This window comes from Lissotriton helveticus, chromosome 8 (genome assembly GCF_964261635.1).
Source record: "Lissotriton helveticus chromosome 8, aLisHel1.1, whole genome shotgun sequence".
Lineage (NCBI taxonomy): Eukaryota > Metazoa > Chordata > Amphibia > Caudata > Salamandridae > Lissotriton > Lissotriton helveticus.
The window spans coordinates 797,359,111-797,386,088 of record NC_136069.1 but is presented as its reverse complement, the minus strand read 5'-3'; the positions used below and the strand labels follow the sequence as shown (position 1 = coordinate 797,386,088).

The following is a 26,978-nucleotide window of genomic DNA, read 5'->3' as shown; positions in this document are numbered from 1 at the left end:
CAATCACACGGAAACCTCTTGTGAAACCAACAATGCCCAGAGTCCGTTCAAAAAGCCTCTCTGGCAGGCTTCTATTGTCCATCAAGTCTGCTCCCGTTGTTGCATGGGCCTTTTGATTCTGTCCTCCCATGAAAAAAATGCTTCTCAGTATCTGTTGGAGTGCCCTCCAGGCAAACACTCAATGCTCACTTAAAAGTCTCAATGTCTCAATGCAGTGCACCAGTATCTCTCCTCTGCGGCAGACACTACAGATATTGTGCTCTTCCTTGGTCATAGGCACAGATCATCTTGTGCAGACCCGGGACCATTCTCAGGCTCCAACACTCATCATTCAGTGTCAGAGGACGCTCAGGCTGCTCTTTCATGGGCACCAGAATGTAGTGCCTTTTGCCAATCTTGGATCCTCCGGTGCACTGCACTTCCGTTGGAGCAAAGGAAAAAAGGGTGGTGCGTGGCCAAAACTCAGGCCAAGGGGCTCAAGGGACTGCACACTGTCAGAGGTTACCAGTACATGACAGGCGCTCTTTTGCACTGAAATTCTGGTCTGTGGCAAAACCAGCTCCTCCTTTTTTTCTGATGTTGAACGCCTTCTGATGAAGCAAGTGCGATGCTTTAAACAGTTCATTGTATATCAAGGGGACTGCAAACAGGTGGCCTGCGATCTTCAAAGGAGTGGCCACACGCCATGGGACAATTTTGGTCTAGAATGCACTGTCATTTTCAAAAATCAATACAAATATAAAGGCAGTAGGCAAAACAGTGCCTCTAGGCTTTTCAATTGGGTTTCCGTGTGAGAGCATATCCTCCATCATCTAAGGGTAGATAGCGACATGAGAATTCTATCTAAATGGATGTCTTCACACATAGTGGCATCGTCTAATGGGGTAAACACATTTTTTTCTCAATGATTACATATAGGTGTTCCTAAATTCCTTATCTAGAACACCTCAAAAGAGAGATCACATAATACATATTATCAGGGACATGTAGATACCTCCCTTTAATAATTGTGCATCAGGTGGACTATGCAATACAAAAGCTAATGATCAAGACGTGGAAACAAAAGACAAGAACTAGAGAGTCCTGGTATTTCCATTATTTAAAATACCTCTGGGCCATCAAAAATTAAAGCAGCAGAAAAAAGAACTAAAAACCAAATTAGAATAGGCATTGAATTTGTCATATTCAAAAAAACGTAAGGTGTCTCCTATTGAGGTGGAAAACTTATCTTACTATAGTATTGAGTCAGTTAATCAGTCCATCACTACCCTAACAGTCAGATTGGAAAACATCAGAGTCGGCCTAAAGAAAATTTTTGAAAACCAGACTGGTCATACAAAAGGGAATTATACATAATATGGGGTCTCTGGTACATTACTGCAGTCTGGAAGCGTGAACCTGAGCAATACACCAACTGGTGAAAGGAATTTGGGACTAGGTAAAAATGAAGCCTTGTTTCCTTTATGGTACAAAGCCATACACTACTTAGGAAGCAGAACAAAACGGACTAATATAAAAATTAGGTCACCATGCACAAAAGTCACAGATCTATAATTTATCCTTACGTCCAATTCAGGATACATAATTTTAGGGCTGCCTGTTCCTTACAGGAAAGGGGGCAGTGATGTGACTGTAGGTGAAACCTTGTTTCCTGTATATCTTTTTTATTTTCCTTCAAATACCATTAAAGCCAAATTTGACATACACTGATGAAGTGTTGTCTGTCTTTCTGTGAAATTTAGTGTCAAAGCAAATCTACCCAACTGTTTGCAGGATACACATCGTCATGTATATCCCTTCACAACACAGGTAAACTTGTAATAGTATCATAAGCAGCAACATAAAACATAAAACATGCACACAAAAAATGCACAAAACGGACATGTCAAGCCATCAGATATACTCGCTGTATATCGAGCACAAAAAAAGCATAGACAAAACAATAGCATATATAAATGAGCGGTGACGCATAATACTGTGTCAGGTTTAAAATCCTTACCCTCCTTTTTGACAGTAGATCACCAATTAGTGGATATCTGCTGTGAAATACAACTTTCAGACACACAGAACCAGCAAGAACTATTCATGATAGAACCAAATACACAAACATGAAAAATGCACGGACATTTCTTTCCAAAGGAGTTACGCATAAACACATCTCACGTGTCTTGTCAGCCTTAAAACCACCCAGAACAATCCATGAATGATCTGCGGGCAGAAGCAGGAAAAAAAAACACAACACACAAAAGAGAGACATTTTTCATAACAAACAAATATCAATTATAACTTTTAATCAGAAGACAAAACATAATACACATTAACAGACACAAAAATAAATTTCCATTACTTAACTGTTACCATCTAGTCAGTCACCTTGCAACATGAAGCCCTTTTAACTTTCCAAAAGTACAATTCTTTCACTGACACTCCATGTTAGCCTTGCCCCACAATTCGTTCTCACTTGGGCATGTAGCCTTCAATATTTGAATAAAGAGCTTCCTCTTATTTTCTGTCTAAAACTTAATGCAATGCCTCATTTTCTGTCAAAAATAAAAACAACTAGCGGACATCATTTTTTAGAACAGAAATACAAATGTATCATTTCTGCAGAGCATTTAGCATGTGTTGGGACTTTCAAAGAAACCTTTTTCATATTTTTCCCTTTGGAATTAAGTTCTTTAATTTTGTGGAGAAACCAGAAACCCTTCCGTTTAGAGGCCTGTTTAGCAAGGTCATTCTGCATTTCACAGAGACAAGTCCTAATTTAAAAGGTCACAAATGTCAACATGACAGCCTCCTTCCATTGTTTACAGGAAAACTAAAGATAGCATCTTAGCGCAACTTGAGCAGCCTGTTCCGGATTCCTCCTAACCTGCAATAATACACTCTATTTAAAACACATGTTATATATATTACTCCTGTTAGGGGCTATAATTTATTTCTATACTTATATTATTAAAACATTTACTGTGAATAATTCGCAGAACATAAACACACATACCAGTTTTTAGAACAAATGCTTGTTTGCAATGGTACTCATTTCATTAACCTTAAATAGATGAAGGTCTCAGTTAGGTCCAGCCAAAGTTAAAAACCTTCAACCCTGATATTAAACTCAAACCTCTGCACCAGGCACATTGGCTCACTGAGCCATTAAACGCAACCCCAAATGGGAACAACCTGCAAATTTGTGTTTTATACCTAAATGTATGCATTTACTGAAGCCTAAAGCACTTTAAAGCTATTTTAAATGGCAAAAATACCCAAATTCGACTTTGATGTTTGGGGCACTTAAAAATAAATATCCTATACTTGTGATACATATTAATCATCCTCAGAATGTTCTTTACAAATTACAGAGATTTTTAATCAGACATATCCCATGTAAATCTTTAGAACAATGAGTTGTTTACACCTGCGCTAAGTGAAATTCTATATGCTAATGTTCTCATCATGCGGTATAGCACAACTTAAATTAAATTTTAATGCTAGGATGTCATAGTATGAGCATTAAGCTTCATGAATAGTAAAAAAAGAATTTTGTAGCACTTATTTTTAATAATTAGTTTTCATAATTAATAAAAAAAAAAAACAATTATTTTTGATAATTCAACATATAAGAGCAAGCTGCATCCCTTGCCTATCATTTTTAGACGCATTCATTTATAAGCCCAAGCACAGACGCCTAACTTGAAACATGACAAAATGTTTGCGCCATTTTTTTCTTTCCAAAAAGGACAATTTTATTTAGCAACAGACCCAAGAATATGCTTACAAAATGTTGCTTAATAGACTGAAAACATCAAGAAAAACCACGAACAGACATTGAGCTAATTTCAGACATAAACAGAAAGGGGTGAAACACTCAGGACACACAATACGGGGCGCTTTTAGCCATGCATTTCATGAATAGCGCCAACGCTATTCACTTACAGAAATTGCACTAATGGGAAACCCACATAGACATTTAAACACACATTTAACCCACAAACCAATACTCAGAACAAAAATAAAGGACAGCCCACAGACTGTACTTAAACCAAACCATTTGTAAATAGTAGTTGTAAGTCATATTTACAAGAAACGCTTCTCAATTGTATTTTAAAAAGACTGCAAAAACAGCCCAACAGACTGATGTATGTCCAAGAAGCGAAAATACACTCAATTCACTAGCTTTGGTTAGCAGAACACCAAACAAAATCGTTCTGCATATCTTCATTCATAAAACTGCGCAGAACAAAGGATCCTTGTTTTGTATTATGTCATATTTTAATTCCCTGGGGATACAAAATCACCAAGGAAGAAATATGTTTGTAAATCTAAACCTATTTAGATTTTCCCTTTAGGGGAAGCCGGCTAATCCAAACGTATACAAAGTTGGCCAACACAAAGCTCCAAATTTGCTAAGATCAGGCATCTTATAGCTCACTAATCTAGCTTCAAACTTCAAGGGGCTATCTCTATCGATACACTCGTAAATATACAAGACCCTCGGTTTTTGAAAATTGCAATCTTCAAATAAAAACTAAGGACCAACAAACTAAGAACCAAACTAAGGACCAAGAACCAATCAAACTGAGGACCAAAGAACCAAAAACTGAGGACTCAAAGAACCAAAGAACCAAAGAACAAAGGACTGGGAGCGACCCACTTATACTTAACTCTTACTTTTACTAATCAAAAGGTTATCCAAATTCTAACTGTCAAGTTCTACATGACCTAACGGTCTTTTTTAGAATACTCACGCCAAAAAGGTTCTCAGTCAGGAGTGACATCATGCGAAGGATCAAAATCAGGAAGATCAGAAATATACTGGGCTGCAGAATCAAAGAATCTCCAGAATCCCTGTGCACAGAGTACCTCCTTAGTAGAATCCTGTTCTGTCCTCCTCAGTAGATTTCAGTCCTCTGACAAGATCACTCCCACAGAAAGTCACTTCTCTGATGAAGCCCACGTTGGCCGCGCCATTTGAAGAACTGTAATCTTCATTCTCAGGGAATACTTACTAATATAACAAAGAACTTGGCACAGAAGCTGAAATATGAAAAGACATCTTTATTAAACTTAATTAAGTGAGGCCACGTCACACAGAAGCCGTAGCAACGGAATGAGGTAGTCTGAGGAATACAGAGAACAGAGGCCTTATATATGTTTAGGAATACAAAATTCAGCATAAAAGAAAGGGGCAGTCAAAATGCCTAACATTTCTTCTTACACAAGCCGGCCAAACCCATAATAAAAGACCACAACCCATATCGTAAACAGGTCATAAAAGAAGGAACAGAAACAGATGAGAAGTAGGATAAGGGGTGTGTATGTGCATACCAAACTTTACAATCTCCTGTGCTCTGATCCTTAATCTTGATCAGCTACTGGGCAAGGAACTGGCCTAACAAGGTCAGCTTCAGGCAACAGGGTCAGTTCACTCAGGTCATCTAAAAGTCAGCTAAAGTCATCGGCCTATGTGAGGGGAACCACAAAATGGCTGCCATGCACAAAATGGAACCCAAGGGTTCAGAATGAAATCTTCAAATACACAGTGAATCCATCGGTGTAACATGACGAAAACACTCATACTTGCTGAGCTCACTGTTTACGGTTCGCTGTTACCAAAATCGTAAAAGAACCACGACCTTTATGACCCAGGTTCAGAATTCACGGAACCTCAGATGGACGGTTACTCTAGCATTGCTTACTTGTTAGTTCAGCAGCTCTCTCCACTTGTTCTCGCTCGGCGTCTGACGTGTACACGCCGCGAGCATAACTCGATCTTTTAAAGGGGCCGCACGTATTAAGACGTGCCTGAAGCACGACAGGGAAAGATGGTATTTGTAGTGCATCGTCCATAAATGTAAACTAAAACTTAGCACGGCCATCGCAGATGTCAGTCACAGACAATTTCTATCATGGAACTGTATACAGACTGCACTGGTCATAGGTTACTCAATTCAGATAGTTCATTCAGCCCAGAGGTGGCTGTATCAAATTTCAGTATCAGAAACGCTTCTTTCTGTGACAGGCGTATTTCTGGGTCCCCACCACCGGAAACTTTTATCACCGCCAACACAGTCCATTTTAAATCGTTCACCGACTTTGTTGTTGATTCGTGAGCAACAAAGTACTGACAGCCCCATTGGTGTCTCACTTTTCACATCACAGCCATTCGGTGAATGATTCAAAATGGACTGTGTTGGCGGTGATAAAAGTTTCCGGTGGTGGGGACCCAGAAATACGCCTGCCACAGAAAGAAGCGTTTCTGATACTGAAATTAGATACAGCCACCTCTGGGCTGAATGAACTATCTGAATTGAATAACCTATGACCAGTGCAGTCTGTATACAGTTGTCTGTGACTGAGATCTGCGATGGCCGTGCTAAGTTTTAGTTTACATTTATGGACTTATGGACTACAAATACCATCTATCCCCGTCGTGCTTCAGGCACGTCTTAATACGTGCGGCCCCTTTAAAAGATCGAGTTATGCTCGCGGTGTGTACACGTCAGACGCCGAGCGAGAACGAGTGGAGAGAGCTGCTGAACTAACAAGTAAACAACGCTAGAGTAATCGTCCAGTATCGTTCATATCGAGGGCAATTACGTGCGCAATTAGACACGACAGATGGGGCATACATTTAATCACTTGTATCTCCCGTTTTGATTAGAGAATGAAGTGACTGAATTGAAAAGCGCGCACGAAAAGAGTCCCGGACCGAAGAACGGCCGGCGCCCCTCCCTTCAACACGCTACCTCGCCAACTTTTAAGGTAGGCTTCAGCAACATGAAGGCCGGTAGAAGATTATTGCAGTGTAGCGTGGTTACAATCCTGGTGACAGGTCATTTCCTGTGTTTGTGTCTACCTGCAGAATCCTCATACTCGAGTGGCAATTTTCAACAGCAGTGATCTATGGTGCTATACACAGGTATTTAATGATACCAATAAGTGAGTCTGAGAGCTTAGTAACATTGAGAATAGTTTTTACAATACTGACACCAAATCCCACTATTATTATTTACAGTTTTGGCTATCTCCAGTCCATGTCCTGAGGAGAACCCGTAAACTACACTGTGGTTCGAAACGCGTTGACCCCGAGCCTGGGAAAGAGAAGAGGGGTGCCTCTAGGGTTATTAAATATTATCACACTTTCTATCCCTAGGAGTGCAACCCCAGAAGTATCAATCTAATCTCTGGCTCAGTAAGACAGGCAGGCAGTACCAATGAACTGTTTTGTCCGCCTGTCAATTTGTATATAATATGAAGGACTGGTGCCTTGTGATGAAATTATTGGAGGCATTGTACTAGTGTGTATTTGGTGTTTATTCTAACCCATAGTATTGATTTTGTGTATATTGTACATTTGTGTATATTGTACATTGATGTTTTAATGTCTGTATGTGTTCATTATTGTTTGATGACTGTCCTTTTGATGACATATGAAATTTAATGAAAAAAGTTTTTCTAAAAAAAGATAAAAAAAGACTAAAATAAAATAGTCATACCACCTAGAACTGTTTGGCTAGGTGCGATAAAACTCAAAAATTAAACCTGTCTGGCTACTTTTTTTGTTAAGTATATTAGAGTGGTCTAGGCCAGTCAAAGATAGGACCCACACCTTTCTGTTTCCCACAATCAATTACAGCACTGACCTTTGTAGAGACCACAAAAGGTTTACAAGATAGTTCAGGATTCACTCTGGATCTCAGAGGTACATAGTAGCCTGTGGGAATGTAAAGAATGTAGTTAATCAGAGAGAAATCTATGTAAAATTGGGACCTGTTCCTCTGGTGAGCCCTAGAGCTGGCCATACAGTGAAAGCACTTCATCTACCAGTTTTTTCAACTCCTCTGGAGAGAAGGCAGGGGCCCTGTCGCCTGCATGGCCTGGCATGATTGCTCTAAGAGGTGGCAAACAGCAGCTAAAGTGGAGGAGATGTTGATACCAGCAGTGTCAGGAAACAAGTGAGCAGATTTTCAAACCACGGCGTACATGTACGCTGTCATCAGCGGAGATGGACACAGCCAATGGCCCTCTACCATCACAATTACCAACGTTAGCCTATGGCTGTGTGCGTCCTGGAGTAAACCACCCACCACGTGGTTGATTTCCACCAGCTGTGGTAGTTTCATATTGTCCAATATGCAAGGTCAGGCATCTGCCATTTTAGCGGCTAAGTTCAGTATGAGTGACTGTTACGTGCGCCGCCACCACACCAAATGAGGGCTGACAGGTTTACAGAAGGCCTACGCCATTGCCCTGTGATTTCCATGACAAAATTAATCTTAGTAGTGCATCACTGTGCATAAACTCAAAATGTGCACGGTACACCGCAGTTGACGGTTTTTGATAAAAAATTGCTAAAAATAACACTATTGTGCGAAGACATGTCTGAATGTATTATTTACACATGTGAAGAACACAATGGGAATTATTGCTGGATGTTGGACGGTAGACAATTATCATGTGGATTATGTGTCATGTTTTCTGAAACAGTTACGTGTTGTCAAGCTACTTTTGGGTGACTCATCACATATGTTACTGTGGACATTGTGGCCAATCTTACAAAACTGTTTCCACTCCACACATAGGTACCCTGGGAGAAGGAGGAGATAGCATCCTCCATTTCCAGACCTTTAGACCATGGAAGAAAGGAATGCAATAAAGAAATTCTGTTTGAATAGGGAAACAGTACAGGATTTGTGTCATCAGTTGGAGCCTGATCTTAGTCCTTAAATCACTAATCCCACATCTATTCCGACCCATTGGAAACTTATGACAACACTGCATTTTCTGCCCATAGGTTCCTTTCAATACACTGTGGCTATATCTGGTGGTATGTCACAACCAATGTTCACTGGTGTAGTACAAGATGTGCGTACAGCAATGATGAGGCACATTGACAGATACATCCAGTTCCCCAGACCTGATGATGTAGCCAATGTGAACAGTGACATCTATGGATGTGGATGTATCCTACATGTGGTTCTAGCCATTGATGGCACCCATATTGGCATGGGAGCAAGCCAGGGAACAAGGTTCCGGGAACAAGAAGCACTTCCATTCATTCAACATGCAAGTTGTCCGCTTACCAGATTTGTACACCTCAAACGTCTATGGCTGGTTACCAGGATCAGCCCATAACTCCTTCATACTGCGGAACAGCCCCATATCCCAGCTGAAGTCACAACTACTACAGGAGATTGTCAGGCTGGTTTGTAAGTTTAATGTATTCTAACTTTGTGGGGTAATGTCAAGTACCATGATCTACAAATGTGTAGCTATTTTTTGCACTTATGTCTGTCATCCTTCTAGGAGACTTAGCGTATCCCAACCGTCCATGGTTGTTGGCACTGCTGAGGAATCAAACAACACCAAGGGAAGTCCGCTTCAATGAGACCCAGGGAAGAACCAGCCAGTGGAGCGGGCTATTGGGTTCCGAAGGTGAGATTCAGATGTCTAGACAAAACTAGGGAAGCCCTCCTCTGCTCACCTGGGAAGGTGTTCAATTCACTGTGGCCTGCTACATACTCCACAAAGTCACCCTGAGACTAAACATCCCTTACATCACAGAGGATGGAGACCATGAAGTGCCACCAGGTGAAGATCCTGAAATGGCAAATGATGATAGTGGTGATGAAGAAGAAGCTGACTTGCGTCGGGATCTCATCGACAATTTCTTCTCATGACTGTAAGTATCTAGTGAAATGTCATGACTTGGCCTGTTACAGCAACTCTTGTGATGATGTGATAAGTATGTTAAGGCAAAGTATTAGGAAGTTAAAACGCTAGAAAATCCAGGTGAAGAGTGCTTGTGGATGATCCTTTGACAAATGGTCATTTGTTGCTGATGAATTGTTCTGCTTCGATATTTTGTCATGGAATGTGGTCTCCAGAAGTGGACTATGTGAAATGTTTATTATGAGTGGTTTCCTAGCCTATCTTTTAGTTTTGGGCTGTTTTAGGTACCTTCACCGTGTCATCCTGATTTGGATATTTCAACATTGTGACATTAGCGGCTATATGATGCTGTTTGCAAGTACGAAGGGGACATGGGTTGTTCCTGGGAATAACTGTCACAGACTTTGGGTGTACAAATTCTGTACCAAGACAGCTTGCACAGCGATATGATGGAACATAAAAGGAAAGGAATCCATTGAGCTTGTTCCTTGTTGTGTGGTGGTCCTAATGCAATATATATGCAATCATGTGCTACAGCAAAATATGTTTTGTGGGGCCAACACATTCTAGACTTCCTTCGTATTGGCTAAATCCTCATTGTGGAAAAACTGTATGCAGCTGTTGATGTGTCTCCTCATTGTAGGCCACAATGCTTGTGTCACACCACTGACATGTGTTTGTGACATTCCACCAAATGCGGCTACACTCCATTTGAATGAACCTGTGATCAGAAATTGTTGAACTGCCATGTGCCTGTTTATTGGTGTTAGTGATGTGGGATTCCATTTGAGGGGTAGGCAAAATGGTGCAGCTGATGACATATACAAATTTGCCTATTCTATTGGAATTTCTCTGAGGTATCCCCTCCTTCCATGTTGTGAAGGTCTGCACCTGAAAATGAGATAATTGAAACACAATATTTGAGTTGTGTATAAATTGCTATGTTGCTGACATGATGCCAGTCTATTGTTGGAACAATGGAATAAAGATGTCATTAGAACCTACACTTGCATGCATGTGCAGGGATGACATGTTTGTGAACCTGAGCTAAACACTGTGTACATGCAACATATCCATGTTTATACAAGCTGATATTTTTGGCTTTGTAAAGTTCAGATGGGAGAAGATATATACAGTGCTAGATGTGAAATAAAATACATCAGGCAAATAGGGTCTAACTAGTGTATTTTATTGCAGGGAGAAGTGAGGGAAAAAAACTTAGTGCAAAACAAAACAGTGAAAACCAAGAGTGGTGAAGTCAGTTATTGTGAATGAAAACATAGTTGTATAAGCCAAATTGTCAGAAGTCCAAAATACTACTCCCATCAGGAAGGAAAAAGTGACCAGAAACAGTCCAGAGTGAATGTGTGACACACACTGGAGGAAATTAGATAGAAGGTTTCTTGCTGGCAGTGGTTGGTGTCCTGCCTTCTGCACTTCCTGGATTATTTGGTGGACGTCCCCGTCTGCGAGTGGGATCCGCTGCTGCAGGGACAGGGGGGTCTGCAGGCATGTGTTCCACGGGCAGGGCCTCCCTTCCTGTGGGTGCTACAGATGTAGATGGCCCGGATGTAGTTGGACCACACAGGAAGAGGTTGATGGTGGTGAAAATACCTCCTCAGGGTTGTGTTAATGTCCTGCAGCACCCAAATGAGGGAGCACATGTTGATGTTGATGGCCGCAACCTCCTGGTATGTCTCTCTGCAGTTGCTTCATCTCCCAGATTTCAGTTAGTACCTGTGCCATCACGTCTTGTGACTCCTGATGGGCTTCCAAGACTTGGTCAATGGCGGCCAGGGTATGAGTGGCCCAAGTGGCCTCACTCTGCGGGCCAACAGTCCCCTCCTACGACCCCTACCCCACCCCCATGAGCCGGTGCTCTTGGCACCAGGAGCCCTCTCCTCCTGGGTCCTGGTTGCTCAGTGACTGGGCTGGTGATTCTCACCTTAGAATCCAGGAATGGGGGGCACAAGATGGTAGTAACTGTGCTAGATGCAAAGTTTGAGGGGACTGGAGTTGGCTGAGGTGTCGCAGCTGGGGTTGGAGGTGTTGATGTGAGGACAGTGAGACTCGCTGTTACCATCCGCCCAGGCTAACCAGATGTGTTTGGATCATCATCCATGTCCATATCTCCAGGAATGTTGTCATCACTGAGGGCTTCATCCGGGGGAGTAGTTGAAGTCTGTTCGGTGTCTAAGCTCGGCCCAGGTGCTGGGCCAGATCGAACTGTTGTGAAATAAAGAACACTGTTAATGGTGGAAGTATGGTATCTAGATCCAAATGTTTTGTGTCACAGTAAGTAGAGACAAACAAAAGAGAAAATAGGAAGAGATTACAATATTGGTTAATTTACGCGATAGTGAATATGTTTAAAAGACATTTGGAGAAATTCATTACATGTAGTTGAATTGAACAGCTCATTAGATGTGTTGATATGATGCATTTTGAAATAAGGCATGAACATGAAATCTCACAAACATTTTAGTCAACAGAGTGGAGGAGTCACTTGTGCATCTGACCATTCCAAGACCTAATTTTGTACAATACAGGCGAACACACAACTTGGTTGTATATTTAGCATTAGTTGTGAGCAGTACAGAGTCAATGGGACACCTGCCACTTCTAATCATCTGACTTAGTCGAATGCCTTAGAAATATTTGAGGCACACACTTGGTGTCAATCATGCCATCAAAAATTTCAGTTAAGGAAACCAAGACAATAGCAAGCTAAGTTGGCAGGCATGTCTCCGAGCACAGCATTGTATGTAGATTGCTCAGTCCATGAGAGCTGAACATCAGTTGCAACATGTCAGACAAGTCAGAAAGGACAAGACTGTAATTGCATCTTGTTTTCTGTTACAAACACAGGGCCTCGTGGTAGTTTTAGTTGTTAAAATCTCTACTTCCCAACACTACACATTTGGGGTACTCCATGAGCAGTTTACATTGGTTGTTACATGTCAGACTAGTGAGAATGGGCAAGATTACTATTGCATCTTGTTTTCTGTTACAGACACAGGGCCTCATGGTAGTTGTAGTATATAAAATCTAGACTTCCCAACACTTGACAAATGGTACGTCTTACATACCTGTTCGCAAAATGCTGTTGGGCTGGACAATACATTTACATATATCATGTGTCCTGGGATTACATTTTTATGGCAATACACTTAAAGACAGTATTCCAACACGTAGCATGTAAAGGAGACTGATACATGTGATCTTAACTGTAACAAGACACTTTGACACTGAGAATCATAAATCTCTGAGGATTGCATGTTAGGAGAGTCGATAGACAATCAAATAGCAAAAGCGGAGATGAGAGCATACAAGACATTGAAATGTTATAAAAGTTAGTGAGGTGTAACTTACCAGACTCCTCTGCCCCAGATATTCCCGTCAAACCTTCTGAATGCAGGATGGCCAAGACCTTCTCCTCCCAGGGAAAGAGTTTAATTGGGCTGCTGCCAGTCCTCTGGGCCTCCAGGTATTACTTGGAGGCCAGGGAACGCACCTTCCCCCTCAGGTAGTCGTTCCACCTCATCCCAATTTCTTCCTTTGTGCACAGGGTGGTACCCACAGTATTCTCTCTGTTGACTATTCTGTCCCACATTTCCTTTTTCTTACTGACATTATTATGTTCGACTTGGGCTCCCAACCAATGTGGCTCTACTCTTATGATTTCATTCACCATGACTGACAACTCAACTTCTGAAAAACAAGGATTTTTTGCCATGACATGACTGTAAAATAAAATGTGTGACAATGACTAAAAAAAACAAGGGATATTAGGAAAATGCCAAGAAAAAGTGAGGATTGTGCTAAATATGTTAGGGAAAAAAGGGATGCCTTGTCTCAGCATAAAGTGTGGTCTCCGTCTTGCTGTGCTGCAGTGAGAAAGGCAAAGGATCATGGTCTGGGATGGGGTGTGTTTTACAATGTGATTTTCAGGTGTGTCTCCTTGGTCAATCGATGTCAGCGGTGTTGTTTTTGTATCCACTGTTCTGTTGCTTTGCTGATAGTGTACCATGACGGCCTACCGCTGATGGGGAACCACTGAAAAGGATCCACCATTACAACTATGTATCCGTAATTGGCAGTAAGCTGCGGGCCTGGTGGCTACGGAGTACACATCATCAACTTTGCAGTCCACCACGGCGCTGGCGGGACACACTCTGCGATGTGGTCAGCATTTCAGGCTGCATGCATCGTAATACAGCGGGCGGAAGGACTAAAGATTAATTCTACCCACAACTACACTGGGGAAAATGTCAAAGTGACCAGTGGTGGCCGGCACCCATCTGGGGCGAGGAGGCAGGGGTAAGGGGGTGTAAAAAAAAAAAGGGGGAAAAAACGTACTGATTGACCCATTTCTCCTCCGTCATCCCTCCTTTGTCTCTCCCGGGCAGGAAGTAGGGAGCAACAGGATACCCATATCTAATCACAACGCTGCAATGCACCATCGCGATTAGTCTGAGTGCCGTGGTTCGGCACTCAGACATCCAGTGGGAGCCTGGGCATGTTCTCCACCCAGGCTGTAATGCATGGATAGATGCTTGGATTGCATAATCAAGGGAGCTATTCAACGGAAAGTTAGGCACACTTGCTTCGCTTGCATGTTGGCAACAAAGCTTTGATTCAAAGTGTTTTATTTTTTAATTTTCTGTTTACTCTATTGCTCCACGGTCATTTGGGTTTTCTGTTTATAAAATGAAATTATTGTGGCAAAGCATATGATTAGAAAAAAGTATTTAAAGGTGAAGGACTGCATCCCTAGATCTCAGGCACCATCTAACTCAGTAATACTCAAAGTACGGGATGGGGGCCGCATGCGGACATCCTGTCCTTTAGATGTGGCCCTCTTGTTCAAAGAAGCACTGGGATGCTGTTTACTTGACTCCACTAAACTTGAAAAAGAAGTTAAATAAACAGGCAAGCATTTCTTTAAATGTTATTTGCATCTTGCGCCAAACATGTAAAACATGATAAAGTAAATTCAATAAGTGCATTTCATTAATCTGCTGAACCGTTTCACCTTGGTACATCAGTGTATTGAGAAATATTTTTTTATAGTGATGTTTTACATACATGAAATTAGAAACATTCATGCTTCCACCCACCCCGACAACAATGCCAATAGTGAACCAATAGGCAAGTCAATTGTTATGTGCACCCTTTGGGAAGCCTGGGTTGCTGTTATACACAAACAACATTATAGTTTATTATGTCAAACACAGAAAGTTTTGTACAGTGCAAATTCCAAAGTCTTGTATTTGGAGGTCCTCCTCTATGTGACAATGAAGTAAAATGAGGGAAAATGAAATAAAACAATTGCCCAAGGATCACACAGTTTGATCAGATGGGAAAGCTGGGATTGAGCCAGATTTTCTGGTTTCACATTGCGCAATTCAGCTACTAGATGTACATGCTTCACCTCCTCTACACCTACCTAACCCCCCACCCCCACCCACCCCCCCTCCGTCCAGCCCCCTCAACAGCCACCCGCTGGCTTCAATGTGGTCCTCGATCACATCACAGACCAAACATTTTGGTCCCTGGTAAAATGTTTGTGAGTACTCTTGATCTAACTGAATCAGGTGGCTGTTGCAAAAGGAAAACATATAAGATGGGATATAACTCAGACCGTAAACAGTATAGGTACACTTGCACACTAAACGAAATTGGAGTTGTTCCTGGCTACTTTCATTAGTTTACAAAACAAAACTTACCTGAAAGTCTTCTTTCACTTCTTGTATATTATACTGGAAAAATGACAGATAGTTTTGGAAGAAGAGCGCCAATAAAACAGAGAAGGCACTTGGGACCAACAAAAGACTCTTCGACACTGGTGCCTTATCTGGAAAAGATAAACATGTGCAGTCAGTATACAAAGTGAGACATTGAGAGCAATAATAGGTAAGTTATGGTATACATCCATTCTGAATGAATTGTTCTTTAGAGTTGTAAAGAAAAGAAGTGCCAATTAAACTCAACATATAAACTTAGAAGCCTATCCGCACACACTAACACTTTGTTTACTCAAACGTAATCTCATAGGTGTGAGTTAAATAGTGTTTCAAAAGTTGTCCTTTTGCACGTGTAAGAGCGAAAGAGATAGAGGCAGACAGTGATTTTCATGTGTGTCAGTGCTTTTCCGTAGAATACATATATGTTACATACAGGCCAGGCCTGATTGTATCCAAATATGGAAGCACTAACTCTTTTAGTGTATGAATGTGACAGGCTTAGAAAAATATTATTCTGAATTAAATGATAGAGAGAGAGAGAAGGAGAACGAGCGAGAGATTGCAATATTAATATAAACCTTGTTTACAGAGCTGTTCGTGCTAATAAAACCGAGATGTTTCCATTCTCTACTCTGTACACAGGAGTGCTGCATTTCACACGTAATCATTTTCTGAAAGTTATAAGATAACCTTGCAATGCACAGATTACTTTTTTGAAGAAAAGCAACATTTGCTTAGCCTTCTGTGTGCCTCTACAACAATTGCCTACTATAGCTCTAGTAATGGAGACATTGTCTACTGCTACAGAGGGAATGATACAAGAGGCTGCTCACGGAGCAGTCCCTCTTCTCTTTAGAGAGAATCACAGGAAAGAAGAGTATAGAGATAGGTGAATATATTCGAGAGGCGTCATGCAGACTATGACTGACGGGAGGACTTGAGGTAGGGTGGGCATCCGAATGATGTCTGACAGCTCTGAAGATGAGGGTATGGGCACATACCTTGGCATATTGACACATTCATGTTAGAGCAGTTTTCCAATCTGTATGTTGGGACATTTTGTAAGTACCTTGAACTCCAAGCAATAAATAAAGATGGCAGAGTTTTGTATTTATCTTGTCACATTTGTAGTGCTTCAAAGACCAAATATCAGGCTATGGCTTCTGCCAAAGCGCTGCAAATTTTTAGCATGGGGATTGGTGTTTACAAGCGTCTCTCACTTTGAAGTCAGAGGAAGAAAAGAAAAGTAATGTGACAGACTGGCTGAGAAACAGATAGTGTGCTTGCTTCCACAGACTATGCAGTGCCTCTGCAGTTTCGGCTGCAGTCTCTTGTGCCTTATCAGTCTGTGCTCCAGTAGTTTCCTGAAGTCTTTGTTCCAGGAATCTCTGCTGTTCTCCTGAACTAATAGATGATCTCCAGCAGACTCTGCTATGCTAATGCAGTTTATACACTTTCAGTCCCTCCTGTCTTCTGGGTGCCTATGTTGTGTCCTGTTGTCTCTGCTGTTGGCTAGCTATCTGTGTCATGGGCTAGCAGTATGGTATTTGGGTTTTGCTCTAGCAGTCTCTGCGCTGCCTCTGCTTTGACTCAGTTCTTGCAGTCTCAAACTGCACCCCAACTGTATCTGTAATGGAGGCACTCCGTAAGCAGGCTAACGCAAGTGCTGGCGCCAAATCAGCTCGTGAGCTGTGGTAAAGAGGCTAAGTACCACTCTGTATACTCCTTTTTAGGTCTCGCCTATTCCATTCCGCAAGGAATGGATAGGGGGAATTTTAGTAGGCAAAATAGGTTCTCAAACCATTGGCGGATTTCCAACAGTTCACGTGAAAACAAGCAAGCGCTTTTCCCCTACAAGAGCGTTCATTGGCTTTTCACTTTGTGCACGCAGCTGCCTAGTCCTCCCACCCCCTCCCTCTCCAGCGTGCGCTCCACTCGCACCTGCCTGCTGCTCCCCCGTCCACCCCGCCTCCCCTCATACAGCAACGCGCACAACGAAGCTCTTGTTTAATTACCCAGAACTTTAACTCTTCTCCCCATGTGGTGCCCTCCCTCGCGACACCAAAAGCTACACTCCTCTCACCCCGCTTCCGGGTTAAGGAGACTGAACCTTCGTAACGGGCTGTCCGGGCTCAGCCTCTCCCAGATCACCTCAAGAGCCGCAGGGGCATGGTGATCAGCAACTCAACCGAAGTCAGTACTGCTCGGCCACCAACTCTCCTCCCCTGCAACATCTGATCTACTGTTATGTGGCGGAAAGCCGGGAGCATCTCTGTTTGCTATTTTAAACTGTTTGTATGCTTTAATTTCGCCGCTTGTGCGCTCACCCTCATTCTTCCCTCCCCTCCTCACTTTCTCTGCTTCCCCACACAGCCGATTAGGCGCTGCAGCAGAGGAACGGCGAGGACACACGCCATCTTGGTGGAAGCCCTGGGTCGGCAGTGCAGTTGCACGGCCACTTCCGCCTCCCGTCAGCTCTTAAGTCGCGCTCTGGGCATCGCGCGCAGATTTGACCATATTATCACCAACTCCTGAGGCGGAAAGCCGGGAGCATCTCTGTTTGCTATTTTAAACTGTTTGTATGCTTTGATTTCGCCGCTTGTGCACTCACCCTCATTCTTCCCTCCCCTCCTCACTTTCTCCGCTTCCCCGCACAGCCGATTAGGCGCTGCAGCAGGGGAACGGCAAGGACACACGCCATCTTGGTGGAAGCCCTGGGTCGGCGGTGCAGTTGCACGGCCACTCCCACCTCCCTATAGCATATTATGCCTACTCTCTCCCGGCCGCGCAGCGGCCGCGCGCAGAAGGCGCACCAAAGGCAAGCCAGTCTGCGCCCGTCCGCGACCGGCCGGGACCCGGGGCCCATCATTATGCCAGGGATTTATTTTACTCTTCAACCCAACTCCATGCCTGCCAGGGTGACTGGCCTATTAGTACTTCCATTCAGGCACGCATTGGAAACCTTGGCATATCTCTGCTTACCCATCCTCCATCACTGTCTCAGGCCCAGACACCCTCGCTGTCACCTGCGCTTTTAGAGTCCTCTTCGCAGTTCCTATCCGCCCCTCCTGCTGTAGCCACAGCCTATTTCCTCAATACCCGCTCGGCAGTTAAGCATCAACTAGAGCTGTTTAATCTTTTGGACTCTGCAAAACCGGACCTTTTATTTCTCACTGAAACTTGGTTCTCACCCGAGTCACTGCCTGATGTCTTAGCGGCTCTCCCTGATTCCTACTATGCTCTCCGAGCTGATCGTCCGGGTGGGAAGGTAGGTGGCGGAGTGGCCATGATAGCCCGCTCCAATCTTCAGTTCCAGCTCCTCTCCTATCCCCCAATTGCTTCAGTCAACTTTTTAGTCGCCCGTTCGATTAACCTTACGGTCCCCCTTACCTGCGCATTATTGTATCGTCCACCCCAGGCCATGCCTCACTTTATTTCAGCTATTCAGGAACTGCTGGCCACTCTTATGGTCAATAATTCCTCTGTGTTGATCCTGGGTGATTTTAACTTCTGGCCCAACGACGCCCGGGAGGACCTTACATCTAAAGACTTCACTGAATCTCTTCATTGTTTAAATCTCACTCCTCAGATTCACCTCCCCACCCACATATGCAGTCATATTCTTGATCAGATCTGCTCAGCCAACCTGTCTATTTCTTCCCTTACAATCTCTCCCTGTATCTGGTCTGACCATTCTTTGATCTCTTTTTCCCTTGACTTTAGGGCCATCAACAAGTCCTCCCTCCCGAAAAATACCTGTGCTCGGAACTGGAACCGTGTGGACACGGCCGCCCTTTATTCCTCCCTTGCGGCCTCACCCCCTCATTTGGCTAATGCCTCCCCTGACTCGCAGGTGGCCGCCATCAATAGCTGGCTCTCTGCCTCATGTGACCTAGCTGCCCCTCCTAAGCTAGTCAGGATGTGCCGCTCACATGAGGCTAACAGATGGTTCACCAACGACCGTAAAGCCCTCAAACTTTCACTAAGACAGGCTGAACGCCACTGGAGGCGCGGGTATTGCCCCATCCTTAAGTCCCAATATTCGGCCCTCCTTCGCGACTACAAGAAAGCTATTTTATTAGCTAAAACAGAACACTTCTCTACCAAGATTCTCCTAGCTGTTAACAAACCCAAGGAGATCTTCACCATTGTTCACAATTTAGCAGCTGCTGACAGAGTCACTCCCAAGCCTGCTCCCTCTCAATCCCTCTGCAATTCCCTCAATGGTTATTTTATTGAGAAGATTGCCACTATTAAACACAATATTCCCCGGCCCTCCCCTTCCTTTTCTCCGCCTTCACTTTCTCCTCCATCTATCTTTCTTGATCAGTTTCCCTCGATCTCTAAGGAGACCTTTCTTACCTTGTTGAAGAAAGTGAAATCGGGGTCCCCTTCCGACTGCTGCCCTGTCCGTATCCTGAAGGAGGTCTTTTCTACTTGCCCTGAAACCCCGCTTACTCTCCTTAATACTTCTATCATTCAGGGAACTGTTCCAGCTGCTTTTAAATCAGCCATAGTGATTCCCATTTTGAAAAAACCCGGGGCTGATCCTTCCTCCGTTTCTAATTTCCGCCCTATTTCTTTGCTCCCGTTCCTGGGGAAGCTCCTGGAGAGCCATGTTACCACCTGTCTCTCTGCATTCATCGAGGAGAACCATCTTTTGCCCCCCCCCCATCAGGCCGGCTTTCGTCCGGTCAATTCGACAGAATCTGTTGTTATTTCTGTCCTGCATGAGCTCAGGCAGAGTGGGGATATCAACTCCCCCCAGGCCCTTGTTCTCCTCGACCTATCTGCCGCCTTCGACACGGTCGACCATTCCATCCTCCTCGACCGTGTCGGGAGCGCCGGCATTCGGGGGACTGCCCTGGCCTGGCTCACTTCCTTCTTACAGGATCGGACACAGGCCGTCCAGCTGGAGGGCTTCTCTGCTCCCTCCTGTTCTGTTGTTTGCGGGGTCCCCCAGGGTTCTTCTCTTTATCCCCTCCTTCTTAACCTTTATATCCACCCTCTCATAGCTGCTTTACAAAAAATGGAGGTATCAGTATTTAACTATGCTGATGACCTCCAGATCATTTTCGACCTTTCCTCCTCTCACGATTCTATTCTCAAGTTTCACACTGTACTGACATTCATCTATGACTGGATGAATCATAATAATTTAAAACTCAATCCTGATAAGACGGAGCTGGTCCTTACTGGTGGCCTTCCCAGTCCTTGGTCCCCCGCCTTCTGGCCCCCTGCCCTCGGTTCCCCTCCCTCACCTTCCACCAAAGTCAAAACCCTGGGTATCCTAATTAGTCAAGACCTAACCATGCGTCACCAGATTAGCTCCGTTGTCTCAGCCTGTTTCTTGTCCCTTCGAATCATCCGTAAAATCTCTCGCTTCTTTTCTGTCGAAGCCCTTAAACTTATCATCTCGGCCATGATCATTTCCCGCCTGGACTATGGCAATGGCCTTTATGTAGGCATTCCGGCTTACGAGCTTTGGCACCTTCAACTTATCCAAAATCAAGCAGCGCGCCTTATTTATAGGCTCCCTAAGTCCCATCGCACTACCCCTCTGCTTAAATCTCTTCACTGGTTACCCATCTCCCAGCGATCCCTATTTAAGTTGGGCTGCCTGACTTTCATGGCTCTAGCCGGCACTGTTCCAGCCTTTGTCAACTCAAAGATTCGTGCCTATCTCCCCAACAGAAGCCTCCGCTCCTCTACCCAGGTACTCTTGGAGGTACCTCGCTTTCGGAGGAAAAAACAGGGAGGCTTGCGGTTTTCTACCCTTGCCCCCGCTTCTGGAACACCCTTCCCTTCACCATCAGGCCCATTCCCGTTTATATGGACTTCCGCAAAGCTTTAACAACTCATCTCTTTTCCCTAGCTTTTCCATTGTAGTAATCTCCTGGCATCCCCTTCTCCTCTGCTGTCAATTCATAGCGCCAAGAAACCGTTGAGTGTTAGAGCGCTCAATAAATCCCTTCAACTTCAACTTTATGTGGACCGCAGGACACGAGCAGCCACAATCAAACTGCCATGAACGATTGCCCGTTCATCTTTTGGCTCTCCTACCCCGTTCATCTTTCGGCTCTTCTCCCCCGTTCATCTTTCGGCTCTTCTCCCCCGTTCATCTTTCGGCTCTCCTCCTCTTTCCTCTTTCAGCTGTCCTCCCCCATCATCTTTCGCCTCTCCTCCCCTGTTCCTCTTTCAGCTCTCCTCCTCCGGCCGCTTTTTTTTTCTTTCGGCGATGTTGTTGTTTTTTTTTTTTAACCTATTCCCCCTCCATGCCGTGTGTGGGTCAGCCCTGGCTGAGACTCCTTCTTGGGCACACACGCCGCCGCCCCCAAGTACTTCACAGGTCTTTGAAGACCATCTGTGCGTTAATGCAGCTTTGTTGTTTCCTTCCTTCTAAGAGGCCCCCGAGGCTCCACTCTGCCTATTACTTAACCATACCGCCCCTCAACCGCTGATATTAGCATGTCGAGAATTAAACCGAGTAATAGCGATGACAGACACAGCTGCTGGGAAAAGTTTTATTATTTTTGAATGTATGTTTGGAAGCATTTGTATTGTCTCTACTATGTGGTGAAATCTCGCTGTTATATTCGTTCTATGATAAGTTATGCCTACTACCCACACAAAAGGGGGTGGTGATGGACGGAGCACCCCAGTTCTGACATGGCTATAGCAAATCAGTCTGACCCTGTGCCTCATGGGAACAGTCCAGCCCGAACTGCCAAGCCATGTCTTCCCTGGACCGGAAACAAGCTTCCGAGGAACGGTTTCTGGCATTCCAGCCATTTTCAGCCCGGCTTGCTTGAATCCAGTGGCAAAGTGAGCAAGGGACTCACGTCTGAGCATACCCTGCCACACCTATGGCGGCTAAAAGCGGTACAAAAGGGGGTGGTGATGGACGGAGCATCTGAATCAATCAAACACTCACACCCAGTCAAAAGATCTGGGTTTAATCCATCACCGTTCTTTAGCCCACTCTGCCACCCCAGTTCAGACATGGCTATATGCAAATCAGTCTGACCCTGTGCTTCATGGGAACAGTCCAGCCCGAACTGCCAAGCCATGTCTTCCCTGGACTGGAAACAAGCTTCCGAGGACCAGTTTCTGGCATTCCAGCCGTCTTCAGCCCGGCTTGCTTGAATCCAGTGGCAAAGTGAGCAAGGGACTCACGTCTGAGCATACCCTGCCACACTTATGGCGGCTAAAAGCGGTAGAAAAGGGGGTGGTGATGGACGGAGCATCTGAATCAATCAAACACTCACACCCAGTCAAAAGATCTGGGTTTAATCCATCACCGTTCTTTAGCCCACTCTGCCATCCCAGTTCAGACATGGCTATATGCAAATCAGTCTGACCCTGTGCCTCATGGGAACAGTCCAGCCCGAACTGCCAAGCCATGTCTTCCCTGGACCGGAAACAAGCTTCCGAGGACCGGTTTCTGGCATTCCAGCCGTCTTCAGCCCGGCTTGCTTGAATCCAGTGGCAAAGTGAGCAAGGGACTCACGTCTGAGCATACCCTGCCACACTTATGGCGGCTAAAAGCGGTACAAAAGGGGGTGGTGATGGACGGAGCATCTGAATCAATCAAACACTCACACCCAGTCAAAAGATCTGGGTTTAATCCATCACCGTTCTTTAGCCCACTCTGCCACCCCAGTTCAGACATGGCTATATGCAAATCAGTCTGACCCTGTGCTTCATGGGAACAGTCCAGCCCGAACTGCCAAGCCATGTCTTCCCTGGACTGGAAACAAGCTTCCGAGGACCAGTTTCTGGCATTCCAGCCGTCTTCAGCCCGGCTTGCTTGAATCCAGTGGCAAAGTGAGCAAGGGACTCACGTCTGAGCATACCCTGCCACACTTATGGCGGCTAAAAGCGGTAGAAAAGGGGGTGGTGATGGACGGAGCATCTGAATCAATCAAACACTCACACCCAGTCAAAAGATCTGGGTTTAATCCATCACCGTTCTTTAGCCCACTCTGCCATCCCAGTTCAGACATGGCTATATGCAAATCAGTCTGACCCTGTGCCTCATGGGAACAGTCCAGCCCGAACTGCCAAGCCATGTCTTCCCTGGACCGGAAACAAGCTTCCGAGGACCGGTTTCTGGCATTCCAGCCGTCTTCAGCCCGGCTTGCTTGAATCCAGTGGCAAAGTGAGCAAGGGACTCACGTCTGAGCATACCCTGCCACACTTATGGCGGCTAAAAGCGGTACAAAAGGGGGTGGTGATGGACGGAGCATCTGAATCAATCAAACACTCACACCCAGTCAAAAGATCTGGGTTTAATCCATCACCGTTCTTTAGCCCACTCTGCCACCCCAGTTCAGACATGGCTATATGCAAATCAGTCTGACCCTGTGCTTCATGGGAACAGTCCAGCCCGAACTGCCAAGCCATGTCTTCCCTGGACTGGAAACAAGCTTCCGAGGACCAGTTTCTGGCATTCCAGCCGTCTTCAGCCCGGCTTGCTTGAATCCAGTGGCAAAGTGAGCAAGGGACTCACGTCTGAGCATACCCTGCCACACTTATGGCGGCTAAAAGCGGTAGAAAAGGGGGTGGTGATGGACGGAGCATCTGAATCAATCAAACACTCACACCCAGTCAAAAGATCTGGGTTTAATCCATCACCGTTCTTTAGCCCACTCTGCCATCCCAGTTCAGACATGGCTATATGCAAATCAGTCTGACCCTGTGCCTCATGGGAACAGTCCAGCCCGAACTGCCAAGCCATGTCTTCCCTGGACCGGAAACAAGCTTCCGAGGACCGGTTTCTGGCATTCCAGCCGTCTTCAGCCCGGCTTGCTTGAATCCAGTGGCAAAGTGAGCAAGGGACTCACGTCTGAGCATACCCTGCCACACTTATGGCGGCTAAAAGCGGTACAAAAGGGGGTGGTGATGGACGGAGCATCTGAATCAATCAAACACTCACACCCAGTCAAAAGATCTGGGTTTAATCCATCACCGTTCTTTAGCCCACTCTGCCACCCCAGTTCAGACATGGCTATATGCAAATCAGTCTGACCCTGTGCCTCATGGGAACAGTCCAGCCCGAACTGCCAAGCCATGTCTTCCCTGGACCGGAAACAAGCTTCCGAGGACCGGTTTCTGGCATTCCAGCCGTCTTCAGCCCAGCTTGCTTGAATCCAGTGGCAAAGTGAGCAAGGGACTCATGTCTGAGCATACCCTGCCACACTTATGGCGGCTAAAAGCGGTACAAAAGGGGGTGGTGATGGACGGAGCATCTGAATCAATCAAACACTCACACCCAGTCAAAAGATCTGGGTTTAATCCATCACCGTTCTTTAGCCCACTCTGCCACCCCAGTTCAGACATGGCTATATGCAAATCAGTCTGACCCTGTGCCTCATGGGATCAGTCCAGCCCGAAATGCCAAGCCATGTCTTCCCTGGACCAGAAACAAGCTTCCGAGGACCGGTTTCTGGCATTCCAGCCGTCTTCATCCCGGCTTGCTTGAATCCAGTGGCAAAGTGAGCAAGGGACTCACGTCTGAGCATACCCTGCCACACTTATGGCGGCTAAAAGCGGTACAAAAGGGGGTGGTGATGGACGGAGCATCTGAATCAATCAAACACTCACACCCAGTCAAAAGATCTGGGTTTAATCCATCACCGTTCTTTAGCCCACTCTGCCACCCCAGTTCAGACATGGCTATATGCAAATCAGTCTGACCCTGTGCCTCATGGGAACAGTCCAGCCCAAACCTGTTTTTTCGGATAAATCTATAGAGTGCTTTTCTATTGCGCCTCTATTGCTCTTGTCAGGATGTCTGTGTGTATACAGAGAGGGTACCATTACGCGGTGCCTCCTAATGCGAAGCAGTGCCGACATTAAGGAACGTGCTTTACTGGATATATCGTTTTTTCTATTTTATCTATGGGGCAGATTTTTCTACTCTTAATAGCAGAAGGATGGGCTTTTAAGCGCTCTAAGCCGTAATTTTTCGGACTATCTGATAATACCATGCCTTCTTTATGATACCCGTACATGAAATCGGTGACATTGGTCTCTTTAACACATAGCGTGTTCGGGGCTTTACTATATATGGATTTTATTAATTTTAACTTTCTAAACTAATGGAATTTTCTTTTGGCAACCATCCCGATTATAACATGCGGTCCATGTATTTGTCTGATTTTAGTTAGGACTTACTGGGCAATTCTAGACATGTTACTTGCATCTTTCTAGGGCGATGCCTCTTCCTTAAACCTGAGTCAGTGCCAGGTGAGGTGAGGCCTGCTACCTCACACAGGATAGGTGAGTGTATTTCATTTGTAATTTTTATTAATTATGATTTTTCTTTGCAACACATAACGTCTTAGTAAGCAGTGACTAATTAAGCAATCATTATGTTTTTTGATACTTGCTTTATCTCTACAGGAATGAATAGTCATCCATCCTGTTGAGAGGTACTGATAGCATTCACGTGCATTTTCACTGTGATGCTTTTTAACTGTTTGCTATCACTGTTCTCTTCAAAATTGCACTTTATGCAGTAGCTATTATAACGAGGTCCTGAAGAAAGCCGGGGTCTTCATACCCTACGTGGCTGAAACTAGTAGACCATTTTCGGTTGATTAATTCAAAACCGACACTGTGTATATAATTTTTAATAAGTCCACCAGTGGTCATTAATAAAGGTATCTGGGACCACTGATGTATCTTTTTTAATTCACTTACACTCTCACTTTCTTGCACTGCATTTTCTATCCTTGTCTCCGCAACGCCTAGTCTATCAGCGTTTGGCTCAGTGCCAGAAGAGCTGAGGTGACAGGGTTTACTTTGGCTTTCCATATGATGACACTGGCCACAAAGGGAAGTTGATGGAAATCCTTACTTTTCTGCCCTCCTCAGGGTTTCTCCTGGCATGAAGTCGCATTGGTGCCACCTTTCTTTCACTATCATTGACTGTAAAATAGCGGAAATGATCAGTTGTAAGTCCTGCTTCTATCATTGTTCTGTGTTTGTTTACTCTCTTTTTCCTCACTAGACCTCCGGTTTCCTTGTGTTGTTTAATGGTAGGATTGGGGAGTGAAGCTGGACTGGTCTTTAAATATTTTCCCTCGGACCCCCTCTCTCTCCCTCCCCGGGAGTGGAGTCATGTGTAATTAACCCTAGCATACATGCCAACATTTCAGAAGAGCAAAGAGCGAGATTTTTTTTTAAAAATCGGGAGAATGGGGACTTGAATCGGGTTACTGGCATGTATGGGCTTTGGAAGTGTGCTGTTGCAGGATTGGACATTTGAAACATAAATGCACGTCATCTGGGAGGAAATAAATAACAAAAGCCCTCTGCTTGCATGCTACTTTTGCGGCTCCTTTGATGTGCGTCCATTTGCCACCAGCCACTTAGCCACTTTGTGTGCGTGCTCCGCCTCTGCTGTCAGGCTTCAGCACACCAGGCTGCACACCCCCTCACCCCCAGTCACTTCATCCTTGCCCACTTCACACACGCTCTGCAGGTCATAAGCAGGACCATCTGCTCCACTCCCAGCGCTGCATGACCGTCTTCAAAGCAAGCTTGTAACAC

General features: G+C 44.8%; 1 protein-coding gene across 1 annotated transcript in view; it reads right to left on the bottom strand.

Annotated features, from left to right (window-relative positions):
* UBAC2 (UBA domain containing 2) overlaps nt 1-26,978 on the bottom strand; it is an 811,088-nt gene that overhangs the window by 737,548 nt on the left and 46,562 nt on the right. Inside the window, exon 2 of the mRNA XM_078657616.1 lies at nt 15,402-15,529. Coding sequence (XP_078513742.1) covers nt 15,402-15,529 — 128 coding nt within the window. The remainder of the gene's footprint in view (nt 1-15,401; nt 15,530-26,978) is intronic.